Source organism: Orbicella franksi, chromosome 8 (genome assembly GCF_964199315.1).
Source record: "Orbicella franksi chromosome 8, jaOrbFran1.1, whole genome shotgun sequence".
Taxonomy (NCBI): domain Eukaryota; kingdom Metazoa; phylum Cnidaria; class Anthozoa; order Scleractinia; family Merulinidae; genus Orbicella; species Orbicella franksi.
The window spans coordinates 18725987-18745951 of NC_138152.1; the positions used below are offsets into that span (position 1 = coordinate 18725987).

The 19965-nt window shown below is 40.5% G+C and overlaps 1 protein-coding gene and 1 non-coding gene across 6 annotated transcripts in view; both read right to left on the reverse strand.

Annotated features, from left to right (window-relative positions):
• LOC145495224 (inositol polyphosphate multikinase-like) overlaps positions 1-19965 on the reverse strand; it is a 341608-nt gene that overhangs the window by 11925 nt on the left and 309718 nt on the right. The window contains exons 1-3 of one of the 5 annotated variants that reach the window (XM_081474815.1): positions 10754-10833; positions 10575-10638; positions 929-1099 (exon numbers count right to left, since the gene is read on the reverse strand). In XM_081474815.1, the coding sequence (XP_081330941.1) occupies positions 929-1088 (160 nt within the window). In that variant the 5' untranslated portion in view covers positions 1089-1099; positions 10575-10638; positions 10754-10833. The other 4 variants (XM_081474813.1, XM_081474814.1, XM_081474817.1 and 1 more) reach the window with 4 other exon arrangements.
• On the reverse strand, positions 2939-3011 carry Trnat-ggu (transfer RNA threonine (anticodon GGU)). The gene has a single exon. It is a non-coding gene; the product is annotated as a tRNA-Thr (tRNA).

The window sequence follows — 19965 nt, forward strand, 5'->3', positions numbered from 1 at the left end:
AACTGTTTTGGTCATAAATAGGGTATTGATTTTAGCCATTTTGGTCATAAACAGGGTATGGTTTTTGCACCCTCATCTTGAATTAGGTATGTTTTTTAGAGGAAGCTACTTTTTCATCACTATAGATAAAACCGTCAACAAAAGCCCTTCACAAATTATGTTAACAGCAATTTAACATTGGTCTGAACTAGGGAACTAATATGACAAGGCAGGTCTGAAACAGTGTATTGATTTAAAGGTCAGGTCATAAATAGGGTATCAAATTTTTGGTCAGGTCATAAATAGGGAGGGAAAACCACAGATTTTGGACACAAATAGGGTACTAAGGATCTTGGGAAGTGGGCCACACACCCCCACCCAATTTTTCTGGGAGTTCCCCCACCCCTCACCCTTCCCCTCCCCATGTGTCACACACAAATACAGTGCACTGTAAACCAAGAGAAAGTGTTAAGTTACCGTTGCACTACTATTAACATGAACCACTTTTAAATCTGTGCTGATTAGTAGGCTAACTGAAGTGCTATTCGCAGGCTAACTTTGACTGTACACCACTAATTACAGTTAAATACCTACATTGTATATTTACACTTAAAGTCTTTCATAATAATAAAATTACATCACTAGCCATCATAGGGCAGTTCCGAGTTACCTTGTGCCTCTGTTTCAAAACGAATCCTCCTGCAAAATCTTTTGTATGAAAATGATTTTGATTTGCATGAAAAAGAACTTGTAGAGGGAACACATTTTCATATGAATGACTTCTCACAAAGACTTGTTTTAACACAGAGGCAAAAGGCAACTCAGAAACGACCTATTAACTCTTGTTCTGTAGGTAATTTATTTACTATGCATAAAGCCAAAAGGGAAGTGAGAAATTGCAATTACTTTGCTCAGTGGCGAGGTTACAGATAGTTAGGGTTTAGGATACCTAGTTCCACCACTCCATAGTAATGGGGAAGAAATCTCCGTAGCTGTAAGATCTCATTTCTTTCTTCTGCCTCATCAAATACTGTTTCATAGAATATAACTTCCCTCTCTCCCTTAGGAGGTCTTTGCACTGGTTTTAGCACACAGTCATCCACAGTCATTTTAAATCCATCTGGAAAAAAAAATTGCAAATCCAAACTGAAATAGGCCAATAACTTTAACTTATTTGCAAGGCTTGGTGAATGAAACAAATTGCATTTATTGCAGGTTGAGTGATGAACATTTCTTTTGCCCTCTTCCCCCAAGACTCAAAGTTATATATTATTGTAGACAACATAATAGACAGGACAGATGAATTTTACTCGTTTGTCTCACAATGGAGTCACTGAAAGATGTTAATTGCAACGTTTCAACTGCTTTAATGCTAGTCTTCATCAAGCGATGAGGTCAATTGTTGCATGTCACTATTTGTAGCACCTTGGTTTGTTGCTATTGGTGCATTTCGATCCTCAACATTATTCCAAGTTCCCTCATAGGTTCACATTGTAACTGACCAGCTGCTGTGCTTTTTGATTGTTAAGGTATCCATGCTTCAGGAATTTCAGTTCTACTATTTCTATTGATGTTATTTAGATGAAGTCTTATATGGATAGTTTCCTTGACCCTTCATGTGTACCAATGAGGGTCACGATCAATAAACTTGACTTAGTCACAAATGGGTAAATACCCTGACTTGTTGGCATGCTCTGAAATTGCAGAGGTTTGCAGACGAGCAAGCTGTATGTCTCTGTCATGATACACCTCTGATACAGGGTAAAACCGCAGTTGATTTAAAGGGGCTCGGTCATGCAATGTTAGGCAATTTCAACACTGATCAAATGGTCATAGAATTAAGTAAAATATCACAAAAACAGCTCAAAACTATAGAAGATCTCAAACAAAACACAGGAAAGCCAAGAAGGGACATGGATGGACAAAACTGGAGAGGATTAAAATGTATTGCATTTGGGTAAATTTGAAAAATATCAACCCACCTTTTTTCAAATATATATCAAAATGTCATTTACACAGCTGGAAAATCATTCTCAGTTGTTATGTGGCCATGATTTTGCAAACGAAAGACTTTCGCTCTGCCAATTTGACGTTTAGAGCTTATAATCAACAAAATTAAACAAAATTACCTAAAATAGCGTGACCTAGCCCCTTTAAGTTCCTGTGTGGGTACTTGGTTAGCTGTTGCTCTTGTTGTTTTCATGAGCTTCTGTACAAACGAGGAAGGGTATCCATATGAAACAAGTACTGATGAGAAGTGCTTCTTTTCTTCAGCGATAGCTGAAGGCTGTGTTATGAGGTGTTTAGCATGATTATAAAGTCATCTCACAATACCATGCTTCACTGACTGAGGATGGTGTGAGTCGATAGTGTGAGTAGTTGCATTTTGATCCTCATTATTATTCCAACTTTGTGACGCTGTTCCCTCATAGGGCTGCATTGCAACTGACCGACTGTTGTGCTTTTCGATTGTAGCTATCCATGCTTCAGGAATTTCAGCTCGCGATCAACATCTCAAAGTGACTCCATCGTGAGACAAACTAGTAAAATTCATCTGTTTTTTCTTACACCGTGATGAATAATAGACACATAGACCTTTCCCGCATTCCAACAAACAATGGCGGCGAGTCGAGGTCCGGTTGGACAAAAATACAGCAAATGTATGAAAATGTCCACCCAAACCTCACTCTCGCCTCTGGGACTATTGCTCGTATCCACTGAAGTGGAATGCCAGAAAGGTCTATGAGCCCATTAATGTCCACAACCGTGGGTGACACTCCCATATGAAAAAGTCGAGGGATGCTTGTTGCCTCACTTAGGGGTGCACTTGAAAAAAATGATAAAAAACACTCTTATTTCCATGATAATAGATGTCCCACAGTAGCAATTAAATAATGAAAGAATGAAATATGCGAATGCAGCCATAATACTACTGGAAAAATTACCTGAAAAAATTTCAGGCTCTGAGCGGGATTTGAACCCACGACATTTGCATTACCGGTGCAATGCTCTACCAGCTGAGCTATCAAAGCCACATGAGAGCAGTCGTGTGTTTCATTCTTTCACTCTTATTTTGAATTTAGGCTCAATTTCCACCAGTCTACTAGCACAGGCTCCTTTCCTGAACAGTGGCTTGTAATCAAGCCTTTTCCATTTTAAGTGGTATCTCTTAGGATTCAGATAAAGCTTGATCCACGCCCAGATTGGTCTCCTTCAGTGGTTTAATTCAAATTCTCTGACCAGTATCCCCACCTTTTCATATGGGAATCCCCCCACCCCTGGGATTCATTTTTTTTTTTTTATTTTATTTTATTTTATTGATAAAAACATATTACAATATTGCAACAAATTACAAAAGTAGTGCAGAAAAGAGGGTTGTTACAACTGATAATATTCTAATGAAAAATAGTCGATAATGTATATGGTAGTAAATATTACAAAAAATATGTCTCTCTAGCTTTGTAAAAATGTATATAGCTGGGGGAAAGGGCAACATAGTCACGTCGAGTCATTTGTCTATTTCAAGCTGGATAATAAATTTAGATATGAATTCAGACATATCTTGTTTCTTTTGCATTGTTTTGCAAGGATAGTGGTATTGCTTTGCATATAACAGAAGAAGACGCAAATCCTTTGTTTGGTTATCAGAAAGATTGGTGTTTGGTGTTGGTAAATTGAGAAAGCAATGTAGTGGGGTTAGGCTGACATTGATTTGGTGTAAACTATTGAACCATTGAAGACACTCGTCACATAATTTCAAGAGAAATTGACAATCAAAGAATGCATGTTCAATAGAGTCATTTCCCCCTGGGCATTCATGCAATATTACTTAACAGCAAAAACCTCTTTCATAAAATAAAAATAAGTTTGTTTTCAGATCTTCCTGTGTATTTTTTTGTTGCCTTTTTCATTTTTAGGTCTATCACAAAGAATTCCACAAAGGATTTAAAACACTGTTTACCATTGGCAAATATCTGCATTAGTTCCAATGATATGTCAAAAAAATATGTCAAATATGCAAATTAGAGGATTGACGATAAATAAAGGTTTTTACAATAACTCCAGAAATTCTTGGATATTCATTGGCTAATTTTCATTGTCAAAAAACAACTTGCCGTCAGTTTTTCATGTGTCTGTCCTTCTATTGACAATGAATTTCATCACAACATTGTCAAAGTAGTCTGTGGATCTGCTCGGCTATAGCCTCGTGGATCAACAGCTACTTTGACAATGCTATGAAAATTCAGGATCAATAGCAGGACAGATGCATGAAAAACTGATGTCAATTTATTAAATGTCCATAATATTTGCTTTGATTTTAAAAAATAATGATTAATAATTTCTATTTACAAGGCTAAAAAGGTTAAAAAACACCGAACGTTTTTAATACTAGGTCATCTTCAGGTCCGCTAATTGCATATTTACAGTCAAAGTCAGAAAACCATGAACACCTAAAATATGTCTGAAATGTTTTCTGTGAGATCTTCAAACACAGAAACTAGTGAAAACGGATGTATTCTATTGGTCGCTGAACTATAAATTTTGTTTTGGTTTCCACTTTCTTCCGAGATACACCCACCATCTTTATATTTATTGAAAGTCTAAATAATTGCTCTTCTTTTGTATTGAGAACCACATCCAGCACTTAGTTTGAGTAATTTTGGAAAACAGAATCCCGTCGACGCGTACCATTACTTAAGTGAAGCAAGAATTAATTTGACACGGCTAGAAGTACTTTAGGGACAATCAACATTTACAATTTTGGTGGTTTTGCTAACCTTGGTATCATCTTTGTTTAAACTAATGACTCAATTTATTTAAGCAAACAATTACAATCCCTTGTGCCCTATATAGATTTGGTGATCTGAAGACCCTGGAAAGATTGACAACAATGAATTCAAGTGTTTGCTAATTTTGGAATCAGTTGTGGCTAACAACAAACACCTCCATTTTCCACAGTTCCTTCCTGGGTACACTTGCACTTGATTAACGTATAACAAAAATATCATGGAAAACTTCATTTTCACCAATAGTACTCATTGCTTTTAGTTGTTATAAAAATAATGAAATGAAATAACGAAAGCACTGATTTGGATTGTTTAAGTGATTCAACGGCAGCCAGTCATGTTGGCCCAGCAGATTGCATTGGTTTGTGAAAATAGTTTTTTTCACGCCAAAAATATCCCGAACCCTCTTCACTAGTGTTTTATGTCAGTAACAGCAATTATTCAATTTCTTGTATAACCAAAATAGAGGATTTGCTTTGAGACCCATTTGAAACAAAACAAGTTTGTTCCATGACCGATGAAAACTTGTCCGTTTTCTGTGGTTTCTGTGGTTGAAGGTCTCACTCATGATTGATCATAACACAACAAACATTCTAGACATATTTAGGTTTTCTGAATTTGACTGTAATATATCAGTTACGCAATTCCCAATGGGAACAGTTCCACAATTTAGCAGTGGACCTGTCTGCTTAAAGATGGTTTCCATTGTAGGATCACTAGCCCTTTGAGGATTCTACGCTTTGTAGTAGATTGAGCCGTGCAAAGTATGCGCCAGCTAAGAGAATGCAGAGGATTCAAACATAGATGGTGGGCAGGCTCAGAGTCACTACAGCTGTTAGTATCATTCAGGAAACTGTTTACTGTTTGGGAAATAAAGCGCTTAGAGTGTCCAGCATTTGGAAAAGTTTTTTTTCAATTGTTTTGATTTCATTGTTAAAATCAGAAGAGATACATTTGGCTCTGTGGAGGTGGCCAGTGATGCAATTTCTTTTCCATTTTCTGGGAATGTCTGACTTCCAACATCTGACTCCAATTTAGCCTTAAAGATATTTGCGAGGACAGAAGATAAAGGATTCCCCATACCACATCCATCGATTTGTTTGTAGCAGTGGCCATTGAAGCTGAACACTGTGTTTTTAGTGAAATTGCAGAGAAGGCACTTGAAGAGGGGTCCATTGCTACATTGCAAAATTATACAGTCGAACCTGTATATAACGGCCCTATATTGAGCGGCCACCCTCTATTAAGTGGCCAGTTTTCAAAGTCCCTATTTTTCCTTCATACAAACGCTGTATTTGTTACCTCTATTAGGCAGCCACCTCTATTAGCAGGCAAGGCCACCCTATAGGAGTCCTACATTTGTCTTTCTTTGTTATTTTAACTGTATTTAGCAGCCACCCTGAACGTAACAACTATGAAATTGAATGTAACAACTATGAAATGACGGAATGAGATATTGTTGTGAACTGTAAGTTGTAGAAATACAGTACTGTATACTGTAGAAGAGTAGAGTACAATTCATTGCACAGTGCTTTTACACAATGTTATGTATATTATACTGTTAACTTACAAGTTGGCACTGAACCTTGTTTAAAGTATTGATCGCTTGAAAGAGTCTTGATTGTCCTATTGTTTTCTTGCATGAAGTGTTATTGTATGATATGCCATTAAAATTCACATTAGACCAAGCCCAGTGAGTATTTTTAGTGATCCTGTATTAAACGGCCACCTGTACTAAGCGGCCAGCTCCTCAAGTCCCGAGGGTGGCCTGTTATGTACAGGTTCAACTGTATATTAAATATGCAATTAGTCTTTAGTTACCCTGAAGATGACCTAGTGTAGAAAAAGTTCAGTGTTTTTTTTTTTTTACTTGTAAATAGCAATTAATTTGTTTAATCTCGGTCAGTTTGCAGCAGAGACCATTGAAACCTGGCAGGCTAATAGTTCTACCAGAAACAAACCTACAGTGGGCGACAAAAGTAGGTAAGACACTCTTAGAAAATGACGCTTTTCAATATTGAAACACTTATTCTATTTTATATGCATCTAGCGTTAATTCTCTGATACCCCCGACCCCCCAATTCAATGTTGTGTATGCGTTGTGGCCTGAGCAGTCTAAAAAATAGAAAAATCAACATTGTTTGGGGGGAAGGGGGGGGGGGGGGGAAATGTTTCCAAGACACTCAAAAATCGAATTTTACTGTCACGTGTCTCAACACTTTTGTCGCCCATTGTACATCTATAAAAAATTCTATTCCCATGGCAACTCACTCTTTTCCAGTCTCCTCCAACCTGATTACAATTTCAGTGATTTTCAGCTCAAAAAACATTTGTGTTAACAGTTAAGCCCATATTGTGAAGCACATCTAGTAGAATCTTACTGCCAAAAATAAAACATTCCTGATACAAATTGGCCCAGATACACTTTTTCACCATATTTGATCAAAATTTGTTTGAGTATAATCACGTCATCGCTTGGCTAATTTGCAGAATGTAAAAAGAGATATTTGAACATTGTAGACAGAATCTTTCTTTCCACACAGACTACTTGTTTACGTTTTAAAATGGCTTAGATCAGAAGGATGCCAATTCCATTATTACAAGTAGCAATGGGCATTAGTATGTATTTGCCCCCATGAGTATCCCATCATAGCTATTTGAAATAGGATTTAAAATGGCCACCGTATCACCAAAAAGGTCCATTAACAGAACAACTTAAAGGATGCATCAACAACATCCTTTTACTTTCAATTGGGTTTTTAAGTTGTTAGTTGCATGTGTATAACACAAAGAAGAACATGGTTGTGAAAAACAACAAGTATAAATGAACAGGTATTTTGTTACGGTATTCATCATTTTTTTGTGTGTGTTTTATTTGTTTTTGGGTTTGTACAATTTTTACAAGTACACAAACTACATCACAGATTCTACATGTATAAATATATATTACAGTACTCTATTGCCCAAAGAAAAATCCTACATTACACTACAAGAATAAAAGAGAGAAAAAACAAAAAAAAACAAAAAAGGGAGGCATAGCGTATTGAAATAAATAATAAATAGTTCAGCTATTGTCCTATCAGTTGAAGGAGGGGTTTCCATTTGTTATAATGGATCTGAAGTTTGTTATCCTTTGTGGCTATGAAACATTCTATTTGAAACAATTAAAAATTGCCTTCCTTTCTACAAAAGTACGAATTCCACGAACGTTTAGCGAAACAACTTTGAACTTAATATCATTGTGATCCATGGTAGAAATCATCATAAAAATAAATTGCAATGAAAAACAACTGTACAATAGCTATCACTCCAGAGAGAATGGGTGTCGGATAAAGCAACATTTGTTTAAATAAACACGGGGCTAACACTACATAAAATAAAAGGACAAAGGTTTTAAACATAGCCAGTAAAAAAGGACTGTTGAAAGCTACGATGGAATGGGACCGCAAATGACACAAAATAGTGCATATACATGTAGATGACATGTACAAAGAGTCCCATTGTCTCTGATTAACTCGGTACATTTGAAGACCATAATCACACACAAATGAAAAATAAAACATGGCATAATAATGCAAACTATAACTAAACATGTTAAATTAAAAGGGATCACAAGATTCACACCTTTAGTGCGACCACAGGGACTCAGGACTGTTTGTTTGGAAAGAGGGAAAAATGTAAACTATGGCAACTTAAATCAGTGTACTTTGGACTGGCAAAGTATGCAAATTTAGCAAAAACATTTTGAAAAACAGAAAGAAGAAAAAATAAATTAATAAATAAATAAATAAATAAATAAATAAATAAATAAAAGAACCAAGAGTGTAAGAAGCTTTCAGGAAACGATAGCATCAAACAGCAAAATATAATGGTATTCCATTGTACCGACAAAAAATATATATATATATATATATCATAAATGAATATCAAGCTTTGACTAGTGATGTCAGAAATATCTGAGAGGATAAAAGAACTATTCCTTAGCATTCTTCTGTTTTCAAAGACCCAGTCGCAATCCATTCTTGAAACGAAATGGACTATAACTGGCGGTGGACATGGATGGCGAGATTCTTCTTCTCTAGTTTCTGCCTGATCTTCGTTATAAGCAACGCAGGTAGAAGCGGTTGAAGATGCTGTTGTTGTCCCTGTTCAGTGGATTGCGTAGAACATTATGTTATCTGGATTGGCGCCAAGTTCATTTAAAACATCCATGACTTTCCTACTACACTCCTTGATGCTTTCTCCAAGATTCTCGGGAATGTTGTACAGGCGAAGATTTTCTCGTCTGCTATAGTCTTCCAGTTTGATGACGCGGCTTTTCGAAGTGGTAATCTCCTTGTTTAGTTTAACATTTTCTTTAGTGGTACTATCACATTTTTCTTTTAATTTCTGATTTTTGATTTTAAGTCATTTAGCTTCTTCCCAGATGGCATTAAGGGATTTAGTTGCCTCGCTTAATTCAGCCCTGACATTTTAACATTTTAATATCATTGTGGATGTTAGACAACTTTTCCAAAATCTGTATGTCTAATATGTCATCTTCAGCAGTTGAGCTTGACCCCCAAGCACATTTCTTCTCTTTGGCGCTCATTTTTCAATACCAGTGCTGTGTAGGTCTCGACAATATTACCAATATGCCATAGTTTGGGGAAGACGATTACACGAACCTACTGACCGCCATGACAGTCAGCCCCAGACCCCCTATGATATTCAACATGCATGTTGTTATGGTATTCAACATACATTCCATGATTAGTGGAGAAAGAAAAGTAAAAAATAGTAAACTAGTTGGTAACCAAGCATGAAAAGTTGGTTGTTTGTGAATCAAATCTAGTCCCATTGGCCACCCTAGCAGTCGCATTGTTCAGTTGAGCTCTGCTATAAAATCATCAGATCAATCCTTTTACTTTCAATTGGGTTTTTAAGTTATTAGTTGGATGTATATAACACAAAGAAGAACATGGTTGTGAAAAACAACACATATAAATGAATTGAACAGGTATTTTGTTATGGTATTTAACATGCATTCTGTGATTAAGAGAAAGAAAAGTAAAAAATAGTACACTGATTGGTGACCAAGCGTGAAAAGTTGTTGTTTGTGAATCAAATCTAGTCCCATTGGCCACCCCAGCAGTCACATTGTTCAGTTGAGCTCTGCCATGAAATCATCAGACCAGTTCAAAGGCAAAATTTGGATTCTGACAAGACCAGCTTAGGTCCTACTCTCAATTTCATTTCATTTGTGCAAGGTGGAAATAAAAAAAATTACAGAGATCAAAGCATCCACAACTTATTGGTGCTTTTCTTGGTGCTTCTGCACCAGACCTCTCCATGTCAGATCACTTCACTCACCATGTGACTTGCATGTACCTCAAAGGTGCACCTACTTGCAAGCTTTCCCTGAACGAGTTTGAAGCAAGTTTTCAAGTCAAATTAATAAATTATTATGATAATTCACCAACAAGGATAGGATCTGACGTTATATTTTTTATTAAGTATTAAGTTTTTGTATAATTGTTATATATTTATTCATTTACCATTTATTATTTTTTTTGAAATCTCTTATTAATACGTAAAGTGTTAAAGCTAAAGTAGGTGTAGTAATATCTGTGTATGACCTTTCAATGCTTATTACAGTAAGGTAAACCTATATAAATTCAAAACAGTGGATGTGAGCAAAACAGACCTCTACTTGCTCTCTTTTGGATCTAAATCCATCAACGTCATTACTCTGTTTACGAAAGAGATTCAACACGTTTTGTTCCAAGTGGCCCTGTTAGGGTGGTCGCATTGTAATACAAGACTTACCTACTTGTAGTAGACTTGTACCTTTAATCTTTAATAAGTATACTCCTTAAACAGTGGAACTATACTAGGAGTTTAAAATAACATAATAAAAGCACGTAATAAATAATTACAATATGTATATATACAATAAGTTACTGAACTTTATTCGATGGCTAAATCATTAGCAGTTATTAGCTCACCTTGAACCAAATGCCCGGCCACTTGGTAAGGAAAGGGCTTGACCGTAGTATCACTAGCCGACTCTGACCTTTCTGCCGCCATATTTCAGAAACTACGCTAACATGAAGCACTAGCCCAACTGTTGGCCCCAGTCTCCCGCTGTTCCAAACGATTCAAAGCAAAAACATCGTAACTGGGGGTGCTTACCATTTACAAAAACCATCCGGCTGAAAATTTCAGGCATAAACATTAAACAATTTGAATGCCACGTTGAGAGAGAAGGAATCGCTATAAAGTATATCCACATCAGCTAGAGAGACTTAAAAGAGCAGAAAAATAGCATCATCTCAAATCACAGCCCATATTTTCTGACGCTTCCCAAACGGAATGGCGCGAACCATTTGATTTTCCAACTGGAATTTCCGGTTTTCCCATGTAAATGGTAAGTACCCCAGTAGTCTCCTTCGCAGCCGTTATTAGGGTCGTCACGCAACGCTTCTCCCCCACTAAGTGGGGAGAAGCGTTGCGTGACGACCCTAAGACTACGTAACTGGGTGAAAAACACCCGCTCTCTTTCATTTGTGTTGAACCTATTGGTTTTGTTTAGCTGGGAGCTCATTGATGTTGGTTACTGGTGTTCAAACTGGTTTTCCCAATCTTCTTTTGTTTCCTACCGGTCCACAAAAACTGGCGAAAGTTGGCTGGCGGCTTTTTGGGTCGACATATCCGTCTGAAAAGGCATGACATGTTCATAAATCTTTAATTAGAAGGCGAAAACGCGCACTCGTTTTTCGAGAGAATCCATCCTCTTTAAATGAATTAATAGGGAATGTAGAATCGACGGTTTTCCATGAAATCTGGCCAGAACATTCGCTGATAGATAAGAAGCAAATGTGTGTCGGCGAATTCTTTTAAACATTTTTCTCGTGGCGGGCTCTGACGCAACACTTTACGCGAATTTTTGCCTCTTGTCCACGTGACCAAAGTCACCTGGACACGAGTAATAGTGGGTGCTTACCATTTAGCAAAACAATTCGGAAATTTCGGTTGAAAGTCAAATGGAACCGCAATTTTCCGGAAAATCCGTTCGGAAATTGTACACTACCTTCAAAGGTAGTCCTCTTTTTCCGTTCGGAACGGAACGGCGGAAATTTTCTTACCATTTGGTAAATTTTCCAGTTTCCAGTCTCTCATCAGACGAACACGATTACGAGAAATCGAATTGCAAATGGTAAGCGCCCTCTCGTTCGGTTGGTTTGCTGATTTTGGAAAAACCCTTACCATTATACAACGGTCATCCCAACCGGTTTATTCTGACAAATGGTAAGGACCCAGTGTAGCCTGCGTAGCAAGCGTTTCCGTGCGAAGAGCTTTTCCGCATTCCGGCAGCGCGTAAATTGGAGTGAGAGCTACAGCTGTACCGTTGCAGTTATGTCCTATGTGGCAGACGTGTCCTCTGACGTAATGTGATATACGGAGCCAATCATATCATGCGTTCTATCTAATAACACGCAGAGCAACCCCTGCTCCAACGAGTTTTTGCTCTCGTTCCAATTTACGCGCGGCCAGAATGCAGGAAAGCTCTTTGTTCGGGAACGCTTGCTACGCAGGCTAGTAATAGTGTGGATCGGGAAATTCCTGTGTAACCATTCTTTGCGTTCCTAATGTGCAATTCCTGTGAAGGGTGTGCTTTTGATTATTTTATCCAGGATGGTCCCGGCGATTCTTTGTCAGATAATTTTGCATGAATGAATATGAATTCATTAAACTTAAGAGACCCTGTGCAAGGTAAGTTCTCCAGAAAAGAAAATTCAACTCTGATCATCACAATGAACCGATTAAAAACTTGCATGCAGTGTGCACTACATAATCTTCCGTAAGGGTCAGATCTCTCTAGCTAGTGTCAAATCGAATTGTTCGTTGTCAGTTTTTGTTGCATGAATGGCACATAAATTAAATTTTAATAAGGGTCAGATCGGGCCAGAACAAGTCGTATCAAATTACTTGGTCTTCATAAAGATAAAGATAATCGAGAGGAAAGTATATACCTTTCTGTTTATTTCATCTAGGATGGTAATATTCGTTTAAGAGTCAAACCGAAAAAAGACTCAAAAGTTGTATAAGTCGCTTATTTGGGCCCAAGTGACCTCGTGACCGTTCTCGACCAATCAGAAGGCCGGATTTTATCTAAGATGGCCAACCTGGAAAAATTTACACAGTCCCCAGCCCTAACTCATGGTCAGACTATAAAATTGACGCCGTCAATATTTTTTTAGTGCGGTAAAAACTATTTTTTACAAAGTGGGACGGGTGCCGGGTCCTGGTGACCGCAGCGCATGATACTTCGGGGTTTTAATGGGTGTGTTTTACTTGTGGGGAATACGAGGGAGAAAAGTGAGCATTGTACATCATTGCGTGTGCGGTGACGACTGTTTGGTTGGGGAAACTACATCAAGTCAAGTAAGAGTTCGGCCATCTCTTCGTCGTCTTCCGAGTCGGGTTCTGCGTACCCGTGCGGATAGAACTGGAAGGTGGTGGGTTCCACGACTCTCTTGTCAAAGACAAGGCCGTACTGTTTGGAACGTGGTCCGACTTGGAGGCATTTGGTGGCCGGGTCGCGGGTGAAGAAGTAAGGATTGACCACATCGATGTTTCGTCTGTCATTCCCCAGAGGGTCGAGAATCTCTTCTAAGAGAATCTCTTCTTGCAACATCCTTAGTGGTGTACCCGTAATTCTTGGGACCGCCCGACACGAATTCCGTGATGTGACCAGTGTCGTCAAGCTCGTAGGTCACGGAATCTGTATCGAAATAGAGGGCTTGTTCTTTCAGCTTCTCCAAGGACTCGTACAGCTTGAGCCGGGCCCAACAAGTGGTGAACGTTGCAACAAAGATGTTGGGCTTCCTGTTGTCGAGCTGGTCCTGTGCAGTGTTGGAAGATACGATCTTTAGTTTTTCATCGGTGCTGATGCGTATGGCATGGATGCGCCAAAATTTGTTGGAGACCGCCTAGAAGAGAGCCATCGGTGCATCGATGGCCACGGTGGCCAGCTAGTTGAGGTTTTCGCCACACATGCCCCAGAATGAGTTCAACATGAGTTTGCCGGTGGCTTTACGTCTGAAGCTTTCAACGATAAGAGAGGGGTCGAGCGAGATCACCTAACGTCCTCTATAGTCTCGGACGTATCTTTGTTTATCCTCCTGGGTGCGCGCCCAGCTGCGGTATCCGGCCGACTCCTATTTTATTTTCACCCCTTGTTGACGTAGTCCGCGAAAAGTCCACGACGCTATTGGGGTTCTGGGAAGTGCAATACTTCCTGGATGTGCAGGATACGATAGCCCATTTGGACGGCTTTGACTAGTTCGGGGGTACGTTCCTCGGGGGCGTGTGGACATCCGCATGACCTTTTCAAGAGAGATTTGGCCATTTCTCTATCCGCGCAACTACGACAGAGAGGAAGCAGCAACTTTCCGTTGTGACGGTAGGGTAATATGGGGTGGTAGAGACGAAAAGGAGGTACGACATCCACTTTGGCCACTCCGAAGTAATGTGTGATGTCTTCGTCTTCGGGATGTGTTATGATCTCCGGATGCCCCATGGGGTAGGTACCATTTTTGTTTGCCCACGGGTACAAGGAGTTGACGTCGACATACTTGATTTGTTCCCCGTTGGATTCGTTCACCTAGTAGTACAGAGTGGCAACATTGGTGCGCCCTCCAGCTCTAGCTCGTCATGAAACGCCTTGAGAGGTGGGTCAGTGTTTACTTCACGATTTCACTCGCACTCCCACTTAACGATGATACTGTACCCCTGGGCGAACAGGAGATCTTCCTTGGCTCAGGTGGCCTCGTACATCTCTCGAAACGTACGGTCTGGATGGAATTTGGAGTGGAGCTGGCGGTCGGGGTAACAGCGTGTACACCCATGCCACAGACAGCCGTGGAATTCGTAGATGGTACAAATCAGTTAGTCATAACCGTCGACGTGGATCGACTGGATAGGTGTAAACACCCTCACTTCCCCGCCATTACCCGCATGACTTATGCGGCCAGCCGTAGGCTCGCTGCTCGAGGAAGCAGGGGTGTTGACGCGTAAACGATGTTCTTGCTAGGTCAACCACTTGAATGCTTTGACGGACTGATTGGTACGGGCTCTTTGCTAGCCGCGTGGCGGTTCACTTATGTCCAGGATTGAACGAAGGTATTGTTTAATTAGTACTTCACATTTGGCAGGGTTATTTGACATTTTCATATTACTTCATATTTGACAGAATTGTGTGTGTTTTGGTGACTTTTTACCAGTGAGGACACTTTGTGCGATGCTTATCATAAGGAATTTGAATCTCGTTAGCGTTCAATCCTGTACATATCTGCGGCCATTCCACGACGATGGTGTTACGTGGCAAGAGCATTTTCCGCAAGTAACGTTTACAGGCCGAGGTGAAGGTCGCGCACTTTTCCATGGGGTTGAAGGCGGCATGTCTTTGAACTCTGCCTGGAACGTCTCACAGCCAGCCTTCAACTACTTGACGTCAGATATGCAATAGGCCTTCATCTCGCGTTGTAGGTTGAAGACGTACTCTTTGGCGACCTGTTCGGCGTACCATCATTGAAACTCGGCTTTCTTCTTAGCACTCATATCGTCAGGGTCGTACGTTTCAGCAGGTGGCATGGGTCCCTCGTACTCCTGACTCCCCAACGTATTGAAGAGAAGTGGAAAGAACCCGTACCTCGGTCACGCCGAAGGTGGCAGGAAAGTTGGACAGAGAAAAGGGAAGAAAACAGGATCTTGGTACCCAGATAGATCTGGTTGGTGACTGGTTCCGTAAAAAACCAAGCAGACAATCTAATTGGGCTACGCCAATCGTATAATTTATTCCAGGATTCAAGATTATTCGATCTAAAGAGGTAATACAAAATTCCATTGAGAAACCAAACAGACGATCGGAATATAAACGCAAACCTAAGTTACATTGTTTTAAGCCTGAGTTACAGTACTAAACTTACTTCTTTGACGATGTCCAATCAGATTGTTTTGCGGTTTGTCCAGGTCAGGCAACAGATAAACAGATTTGAAAACAGCAGAAAACGGGTCAGCGAAACAGGTCAGCAACGAAGGCGTTCACAGTGAAAATATCTGCGACAATAAACTAACTATCCAAGCTCAAAGGTCAATTGACCGTATCGGTTACGCGGCTAAATGTCAATCAAAAGGTATTTAGGAAATCAAACGTCAATCAAATGCTAATTGTTCATATATTAACGGAACAGTGACTTCACGGTGGGTTCGGTAAAGGCACTGTAAGACGAACATGCTGTCGTAGCCCTTAAAATTGAAGAGACGTGCAGGACGTTTCGGTCATCCCCATTTTCGTCAAAGGCTAGTTCATCGAGATGGTCAAACAGGTCATCGGTACAGTTCTCCCCGTAAAACGATTGCGTGTCATAGCTATCGGCATCCTCAAGGCAGAGCAAGATGGGTGTCTGCACGCCGTTTTCGTCGGGGAGGGCTTCGTAATCGGCGTACACGAAAAAAGGTCGTTGCCGTTCCACTCATTCACCGTCCTCATCGACGCGGACCACAGGTCTCGTGCTTGCTGATCTGGTCGTCACCTTTTTTAGCTTGGGTTTGTCGTTGTCAGGTCTGACGAGTCGGATGTAACAGCGATGGGACGCGATCTCGACCGTCTTCTCACAATTGTAACATTTCCCAAACCCACACTTGTGATTGTATCTGGGACTACGCCGATCCCCACCAGGTGTAATTTTGCGATTGTCCCTTCCGTACACTTTATGACATTGCAAACACTTTTTCTTTTTGTCGCAGATGGAACGTTTTTGCGAGCACATCAGTTGGTGCACGTAACAATCTTAGCCGTGGAAGTAACGATTACACAATCTGCACAGCGACTGAGTTTGGGGAAACTTTCCCGGCCCCAATGATCGTTTAGCTTCCTTGAAGTCCGGGCAATTGGCACGTTCGTAAGCATGGCACCATTTACCCTTGCGTGGATGATGTCGCATGTCGTCGTGGTCGTACGCATGGTTGCAATCGTGACAAAAGACGATCTTGACTGGACACCGCCTGTGCTGATGGTCATCCACTTTGATCGATAAAATGCGTTTATGCGAGGCGGTTTGACCGGTGTAGATGATGCAGTGGGGCGCGTCGACGGACAAGACTTTTATTTGGTAATCCGGTAAGGAGGCTTGGAATTTTTTAAGTTCTGGAATGCCGCACTGACCTTCGGGCACCCCAACCGGCCGACGCAGTTATTGGGCCAATCGCCTCTGGACGGGGCTACCCTGTTTTAAGTTACGGTAGTGTTGGTGACAGTTACCGTGATCTACCCAGGCTTTCAAGGTCATAATGGTCCGAGTACAATACAATTCATCCTTGCTTTGATGGTGAACACGGTTTTTTCACGGCCCAACAGCTTTTCCACCGTCTCTCTCCCTGGTCTCTGTTTTTTACCGTTATCACTACCAGGACCGGGGGTGTGAATGAAAGAGGTCTCCATGGTGAAACTGTCGTCTGGCGTGAAATCCTAATTGGAGGTCAACTTCTGAGCCAATAATTGCAAGTGTGTCTTCATTCTCTCGCTCCCCTCACGAAACTCCGACACCGTGAAGGTGGCAGATTGGAACGCGTACTGGAAGGTGTCGGACTGCATTACAAAGTGTACAGAAGAATGTGACGTGAGAGACGAGTGGGCGTCGATGCGACTTTCAATGGCTCGCTAACTCAAGGTCTTCACCGGTCTCAGGTTCATGGCGCTGATGGAGGCTGGCACGGTACGTCTGTTTATTCAAGGTGTGACGCCATTAGTTACGCGGTCCCACCCATTGAAGATTAAACTCCAACAGGGGCAAATGGGTCGTGACATCACCTCCATGCTGTTCCAAGATGGCGTCGATTTCGGGATCGAAGAGCCACGAGTCATCCTCGTCGTCGTGCGAGAAGGTTTCAGCGCAGGACCGTTTGAGTGGAGTTCCTAAAGGAACTGGCCTACGCCATGGTGGTAACAGAGAACGGCTCCTGCGGGAAGGTATTTGTGCAGGAAAAGAACGAGGTAGAGGCAAAGAACGGTCCCACTTGGAAGTCTAGAGGACACCTGGAAACGGAACATGACTGTTTGAAATTCAAAATAAAAATGAAGAAATGCACTACGAAATGTTTATATGTATTAGAAGGGACCAATCAAAATTCGACACGTTGCTATGACCTGATCACCAAAATGACCAATCACGACACTTTGTGACCAAATAAGGCAAAAATAGGTGATCCGTACTTTGAAATCTCAACGTCAAAGACTTGAAATCTCAACGTCAAATTCAGAACGCCTTAATGGTTTTCAAGTCTTTAAGCGGTCTTGTTCCGGAATATCTCACGTTTAAATTTATAAAACGAAATGAATCAAGATATTCTCTGAGGGACTCGGTAAACAAACTTGTTGTCCCCTTTCAAAGAACTAACTACATGAAAAATAGTTTTAGTTACAGCGGCGCTACCCTTTGGAACAGCTTACCCTGTAACATTACAGAGTCTGGTTTATTAAACAAATTTAAATGTCTTCCCTACCATAATTTTTAAACACGGCATTTATGGAAACCAGGATTTTTCTCACGTGGCATATTAATGTAAGTTAATATAATGTTAGGATTTGGAGTTTTAGTCATTATTATGTAATTTTTTCTACCTGATGTTTTTACCGCGTATAAATAATGATTAAAGATTAAAGATTAAATAAAGACTTCGTGATTCAACACCTTTCTGACGCGTGATCCGGAATTCTGACCAATCACGACACATCATTGCCATATAAGGTGTCAAAGTAAAAAATAAATTGCATGAATAATCCTGAAGTTGATTGAATGGGGAAGTAGCTCAAATGGTAGAGCGTCCGCCTTGCGAGCGGAAGGTTCTGGGATAGAGATCCGTGTTTTCCACGAAAAAAAATTTTAAAAAAAGTCGCCTCGACCAGGAATCGAACCCGAGTCTCTCTGGCCGCAAATCAGTGTCTTCACCACTAGACCACTGAAGCAACCTTCGTTCACTCACACACAAAAAAGGACTTAAATTGTCACAGATTGGTTATCGCTCGATACGCTAACTACTCATATTTTCTCACAAAAGAAAAACTCCCTACACCTCTCTTTTTATATAAGAGGAAAACCTTTTATTCCGTTGCGAAACTCGCAGTGACTCTTTGCATGACAACGAGAGAAAATTGATAGAGTTGAACTTGATTTTATCGAGCTTTATTTTACATAAGTTTCCATCCATAACCAAAACGCGTGACATTCTGTCATTGGACAATGATGAATCGACTCATCTAAATGAAAACCACAACTCGGTAAAGGTTCTACAATTGTATGTCTTAACATATTGTAGTTCGGACAGCTAAACATTTCTAAGTTCATGCCAGGAATATTCATGCTGTTTCCACATGTCCACCTTTGTAAGCAACGACGGTTCTATCGAGTGTTTTACATGACTCATGCAAATCTCTCATCACTTCTTCCACTCGATAATACTCGTAGGCTATTTCTTGATGCCTGGGTTGATACATCAGTCGTGTACATTGTAGTTGACGCAGGACACCGTTTTTCTGTCTCGGTACGATAAATCTTTCCAAGAGAATTTCATGTAGAAGGCATAGCGATCACATGCTTCTCGCCACGGGTAATAACCCAACTCGCGTACTCTGAACGTTTTGTCCACAAAAAATCCTTTCAAGTGGAAAATCATACACACATCATCCTTCATGCTTTGGGTTGCTGCAGATCAGACATCGTGGTTGAATCTGCTCCTTCTCCCTTACACCACAGCGCTTTGGTCTTGGCTAATATGCAAAGTAAACAAAGCCTCTCTCGCAGCTCTTTGGCTTCGTCGGGGCTGTAAATATGTCCATGCAATTCCATGGGAAACCCAATGCTGCTGCCCTTCAGCATCCAAAATTTTTGTCTGTTGACACTCGTTCCACAATGCTTCGTCGAAGGGAATCGAATCAGAAGGAGGTGGCTGTGGTCGTTCAGGGACCATGTCGACCCCCTGCATGGGATATCCGTCTGCATTACGGGTGGGATGTCCTTCTAAGACCTCTTTTTCTTTTCTGGTAGCTGTTAAGTCAGCCCATTGGAAAAAATTGCACATTCTTGCACAAAACCTAAAATAGAATCGGTTGGGTTTTTCTCGGACCGAGACATGTTCAACACCACAGGTCGGTGAC